This window comes from Saccostrea cucullata, unplaced genomic scaffold, assembly GCF_032062105.1.
Source record: "Saccostrea cucullata isolate Sc308-1 unplaced genomic scaffold, CSIRO_AGI_Scuc_v1 ctg7387, whole genome shotgun sequence".
Lineage (NCBI taxonomy): Eukaryota > Metazoa > Mollusca > Bivalvia > Ostreida > Ostreidae > Saccostrea > Saccostrea cuccullata.
In genome coordinates, this window is record NW_026927942.1 from 13,416 (window position 1) to 19,975 (window position 6,560).

At 35.1% G+C, this 6,560-nt stretch overlaps 1 protein-coding gene across 1 annotated transcript; it reads left to right on the forward strand.

The window, feature by feature from the left end:
* Window positions 1-2,734: 2,734 nt before the first annotated feature.
* Window positions 2,735-4,217, forward strand: LOC134275944 (uncharacterized). The gene is made up of 3 exons (XM_062758228.1): window positions 2,735-2,819; window positions 2,906-3,037; window positions 3,490-4,217. The coding sequence occupies exon 3, from the start codon at window positions 3,651-3,653 to the stop codon at window positions 4,134-4,136; it is 486 nt and encodes a 161-aa protein (XP_062614212.1). The 5' UTR covers window positions 2,735-2,819; window positions 2,906-3,037; window positions 3,490-3,650; the 3' UTR covers window positions 4,137-4,217.
* Window positions 4,218-6,560: the final 2,343 nt, after the last annotated feature.

Genomic DNA, 6,560 nt, shown 5'->3' on the forward strand with positions numbered 1-6,560 from the left:
CATCATGATAATATCTCCAGGGGTGTCCCTCACTTTTTCGAAATTTACTTCCGTTCGCGTTTTTTGGGGAAATTTGTATTTTTTAAATGGAATTTTGTCGCAAAAAATTCTCGAGAACAGTAACAGATATAAAACTGAAACTTGCTGAGTTGATAGAACATCGAATGTAGATGTGTTGATCGACCTTCATTTTTCGTCGTTCTGACTTCCGGTCGCAAACGGAAGTGAATTTTAAAAGTATAATTTTTCAACTTTTTTGTTTTTCACTATTTTTCTTTGGAATTCACAGGGTTGATAGAGTATCTTTTAAGAACTCTAAATATGTTTTCAACATTTTCATGCGTGCATTTGTTGCAAAGATATGACCGATCCAAACTTTGTCTCACCGTCGGGGGTTCGAATCCCCCTGGGCGCGTTGCAAAATTTTTTTCTTTGTTTCTGTCTTTTTTCAGTTGCATATGACTTTTCTTTCTTTTTTATAATGTATGGAAGATTTTGTCGATTTTTAAAAGCTATATTTTATGGAATAACTGTAATAATCACGATCTATGTTGAGAGACTGCTGTCAATGAAAGTAAACGATAAAAATACATTCTGAAATCTATTTCATGGCCTGACGGAGCAGAGATTTCTAACGAAAAGTCGGGCGGAAGACCTGCTTGTTGCCCTAGCAACAAGAACGCATCTAGTTATTAAGGTCTTCCGTCTTCAGCGGAAGACCTTATTGTTTTTCTTCGGTTTCTTTTTCACTTTTATTATTATTTTTTTTTCTTACCGATTTTGTGCACGCGATTTCTCGAAAACGGCTCAACAAAATCTTATGAAACTTTCAGGACGTATGGAACATCACTTGAACCTTATGCGTTTTTTTCCGTTTCGATGACGTCACTTCCGGTCTAGAGATATCGTCGTTTTTCTTATTTTTAAGGGTCATTTTGTCCACAATTTTCCCGAAAAACGGCTCTAGATAGAAACTTCAAACTTTGAGGCTAGGTAGAGCTATGTCTGGAGAGGTGCATCAGGTATATCAAATTTACCGGAAGTGACTCTCGTCGGCGCTCGCTATGGCCCGAAAATAGACCTATCACAAATTTCAAAATTTCTCACACCTTTTCTTCGATATCTTTTTACCTGAAAATATTTTGTGAAAACGTATACAACAAAAGAAGTGCAGAATTTAAAGATCTTTCAAATGATATCTCGAAAAAAGGGCTGACCCCTAAATTTAAGGGCCTAGAGGGGCCAACAGTTTTTTCTTTATATCTCAAAACGTATTGAGAATTTGTAATACGTCAAAGAAGCAAAGTTGTTCAAAATGACAAGCTTAATCTATTGAAGTCGTCAGAAAACGTCCGGCGTCGTCACTTCCGGCCAAACCGGAAGTAGTCGAAAAACGCGTATTTTTGCCGTTCTTGACAGGTTTTTTGGTAACAAATGTCTCTAGAAGCAAAAAAATAATTTTTTTTGTCCGTTGTCGTCACTTCCGGTCAAACCGGAAGTAGTAAAAAATTGCTTATTTTTGCATTAATTAACATAGCGTTAAAGGATTCAAACCATTTTTAGGCGTTATTTCTCATTTTTGTTAAAAATTAATGCTACTTCCGGTCAAACAGGACGGAAGACCTACTCGTTGCTTTGCAACGAGCTTTGCTCTAGTTATTATTATTTTTCTTCTCGGGAAAATTTTGTCCGCGAATGATCTTGTAAACTACACATCTGACTAAGGTGAAATGTTTTTACGGTCAGTAGACATGTAATGCAGATTTGCGGAACGAAGGTCATTTTGCGCGCACGTGCTTGCAAGAGCGCGCACGTGCAACACGTGAAATGACCGATTTAATTGATATAGGCGTAACTTTTTACATTTTTGATGAAATGCTTTGAAACTCATAATATAAGGATATATTAGTAGCATGGACAATATGACATGGTCAAAATAGCAAGATCTCACGTGCATGCACGTGCGCTTCGCTCTGATTGGCTGAAATTAAAGTCTTAATATCTTTCTTGTTTTTTGACGAAATCCTTTGTAATTTTGAACACAGCCATGCATTAGGATATCCTACAACATGATATATAGCAATTGTCATGAAAACACGTGCATGCACGTGCGCTGCAATCTGATTGGCTTAAACTTTAAATAGCTATAACTCCCTTGGTTTTCAACCAAACAGGATGGGATTTGGAACATAGATAGATATAATAGACTTCTACAAGAGAGTATGGTCACCATGCACATGCATACACATGCGTGTACGTGTGCTGCAATCTGATTGGCTGAAATTTTAAACAGCTATAACTCCCTTGGTTTTCAACCAAACGGGTTGGGATTTAGAACATAGATAGATGTAATGGACTTCTACAAGAAGGTATGGTCAACATGCTCATGTATGTACGTGCGTGCACGTGAAATGAGTAAAATTAAAAATACATTTGAATGAGCGTATTTTTTAATACTTTTGGATTAAAAACTTTAATATTTAGTATATCAAATCATATAGATAGTGTAGACAAGATAATATGGTCATTATGCACATGAAGTTCATATGCACGCGCGTGCAATGCTAAAATTTGAATGAACTTGGTACACTGAAGGTAAACGTTGTTAAAGTCTCAAATGCATAGAGTTTGTCTTATTTAATGAAGCTTACAGGGAATATGGCACCAAAAGGGAGTTGGGGAGCGTTTGGGGAACATCTGTAACGGTCCCCGTTACAATTAGCACTAGTTTTCTGTTTTACTTTTACTTTCGCTTTCCAGATCCGGAGAATCGACCTTATGCTGTGCAGATTACTATTTAGTAAAGGGGCAGTGTGTTCGTATGTATATATTTAGTGGAATATATTGTATTTGTATTCTGTAGAAATTAAGAATTCTATTTATTACCAATTTTCTTTCATATAAGCATGTCCCAAGGGGCTGTTCGGGCCGGGATGTCAGCACACGTGTCCTTTTCCAAGTTATGGTCACCGCTGTTTGGAGGGTGAGTGCAGGTGTCCCCAAGAATCATGTACCCCCAGGACTGGCTGCAGCGATCGTGAGTATTGTACACAGTACTTCATATATTTTATTTCAAATTACAACTTTCCTCGTAAATCTTTTCATATCTCATAGTGTCTTGAAGAATGTCCTTTTCATTATTAAATTTGTAAATCTGTCCTATAATGCTAGATTTTAGATTGTAGGCAATAATTATTCAGGTTTCCAATTATCTAATCTAATCAATACACAACAAAATTTCCAAGTATTAAGAATAAAACTAAAGTTTGTGAGATAGCAAGGATGTGTCAATCAAACTTATCCAAAAGTTTGAAGTTTCAATAACTTTAAGGTGAAATTAAATTTTTAATATATTTTTGTGTGAAATGCTGTTAAAATATATAATTCGTGATATTATACAGAAAATATCAACTTCAAATCTGTGTCCATGCTCCTTTAACCTATGTTACATTTCACAGGAGAGAATTTTTTAATTTTTTTCTGATCTAGCTTCACTCAATAGACTTAATGCGGTGTTTCATTCGGATTTAAGTTCAAAAGAAACCATTCAAAAATCGAAAATTGGGATCTCTGGCCAAAACGACCAAACTACCGATGAGATAAAGGAATATGAAGAAAATAAGTCAAGTTCATCCGCTGTGATAGCCGTCATGTCAGTGATTGGTATACTAATTATATGTCTGATATTATCAGTAATTGTCTTCAAGCTAAGAGGAAAAATAAAACTCCGTGTACAAAAATCAACTAAAAGAGGTTCTCAAATGGCAAGCCGGATTAAAACGTATTGCGAAATTGACGATTGCGATGTTATGGAGGACGAATTTGGCGAATCTGAAACTTACGAAAAAATTGACCAATCCCAGAAGGAAGGACTCAAGTACACCTCATTACCATTAAGGACAGACTTAACCAAAAAGGAACGTGACATTATGTCCAGCCTCTCAATGCAGAAAATACTGGAGGATGACGACAAAGAAGATATGGAAACAAAAGTGCAACTGAGAGAAGAAAAAAACGTTGACGCAACCTTACTCAAGAGAATGGGTAAAACAGGTACCCAGGTTAGCGGGTATATTGAAATGACTAGAGGAACTGAACTGGAAGATTATGTTCCCATGACTACCGATAAACTTTAAAATGATGCATTCCAGCAAATAAATGTATAATTTAGCAAAATTCTATTTGTTTCTTTAATTACTTTCCTTGGTTATGATACAAAGAGCAATTTAAATAAAAATGAAGTCATGAAATAAATAACATGTACATATACAATATTATTTTAATTGTAGTTAATATTAGTTATGTTACGATATCTGTTTGCACACAGAAAGTAATCTGATCTTTACATCAAAATGATACTTGAATCAGCCAGGGTTCTCCGCAAGGGGTTTTACCATGACGACCCGCCATGGTTAAATTTTTGTGCGCCATGGTTAAAATCGGCGGCCGCCATGATTAAATTTTTACTGCATTTCATTATTGAAGCCTACTTTTTAATGACTTGAGTAGTTATTTGTGTTTTTACTACGACTGCCATGCACCTGGCATGCCTAGAGAGAAACGTACTGTCCTAAACACACACGTTCGCTGATCGACGACTATGCTATGAAGCGTGACAATGGAGAGTCAATCTGCTGATGATCAGTATATTGACAATTAATTATCCTGTACATATTTAATTTCAGGAATTTCAAACGTATTCACTATACTGTCACAGATTTACAAGAAATGACATACACACTATAACACACTATAACCAGTAGTAATGTTAAACATGCTAATCGACAAGCATCCGATTTCTCTGCCCAGACAAAATTAACCCTGTCAAAATTTCATCATCTTTGTATTTAATCAATTCCCAAATATAAATATATTCAATTTTTTTACTTTCTTATCTTTCTGATAATATCATTGTATGCAGTGCTAATCGTCGTCTTAGTTTTAGAGTTACTTCCTGTTTTTATGAAACATTGCACGGTGCTTTTTTTAGCACTAGGACACGTGGAGAAGTAAACAGGGGAGGAAACTCGGCGAAAATGCAATATTAAGACAAAAGAAACGTTTATAAAAAGACATTTATGTCAAATCTATAACCCTGGTTCTACTAAGTTACTCTTGCATTGCATGCCATCAGTAAGTATTCATCGACCATGCAGATAAAATCGCTCAGGCACTGGGCTCAGGCTGTCGGTATTTATTCGTCTTTCGTGTGTGTGTCTGTTAACGTTTTTTTTTTCAAACTACTACCAATTTACCAGTTTAAGTCATATTTAAATAAAACGTTTCGTATGATACCAAAATCAATTCTGTATATTAGTTTATGAATAATGTTACTATGGTTACTCTATTTATTTTTTTTAATTCCTTCAAAATGTTCCTACAATTTTGGACCAATTTTGGTACATGTGTAGAGTAAGATACATTATCTTTTTTCTTTATTTTTTTAGATTAGAAAAGTATTAGTTATCTCAACTTGTTTTGCTGCATTTTTGTTTTCGATCACCTTTTGCCTTCGCGCAACTTCTGGTTATTTATGTCGTAGTAACAAAACCGACTAGACATCAAAATCGCTTTATTAATCTCTCCTACTACTTGCTTAAGATTTGTTAAAGAAACATTTGACTACGTTTTGATTTGCACATTTCATTTATCAATTTAGTTTTACGAAAAGAACTTGTTATATTGTAAAAAATGTTTACCAAACATTCCATCTATTATTGTTACTCGTCAAGATTACGTACGGCATATTACGGAACGCTTCCAATAATATGAACAGGTGGAATCGCTCAGTATATTTGAAATTAATTAATGAATTTTGTGTAACGTCATAACAGGAAGTTATACAAGCTTGATACAAATTGCCAGAAAAAATCCATATAGCCAAACCGAAAAAATAATTAACAAAAAATACTAGCGCCCGTCGTTTACAGTGTTACATGTTACGCAATTTTGAACCCCAATACTATGCGCGACGTCTCTGTGAAAGTCTTCGTTAAATTTCATTGAGTGGTATCACGCCTGCTAATCGATCACTTGCACAACCAGCAGTTGTGTATAACAATCAAAAGAGATCGATTTCCGGTTGTGCAGTTGATGCGAATAAATCCAGTGCACAGGTAGTAAATGGACTCGATTCAGGCAATAATTGATATTTTTATTAAAATATAAGAATGTGATTCCATGAGCAATTTATTTTTCTTCAATTTTACACTCTCATAAAATGCAGTGGTTGTCGATTAGCGACTATATTTGTTTTGAAGCAAGAGCTGGTAGAGCGAAAACGCTGATTGAAAACAGTATTCGCCGACTAAAATTCGTTTTAATCTCAACTAACCTTGAAAATTCAATGTCCACCATGAGTATGCAACAAGTGCATCCTATCCACCAAAACTGGGACTTCGATATGTGTATAATTTGACAAATATTCGAAGAAAAAAACATTGCTTGTGCATGCGATCATTCAGTTGTGAAAGAGATCTCGGGTTATGCATGAGATAAAGGATAAAAGTTACGCAAGTATTATACAATCTCCATAATTCACCTCTTACACTATTTTTTTT

Bases quoted from the DNA above. Each gene is read 5' to 3' on its own strand.
- LOC134275944 (XM_062758228.1), top strand. From the start codon at position 3,651: ATGTCAGTGATTGGTATACTAATTATATGTCTGATATTATCAGTAATT.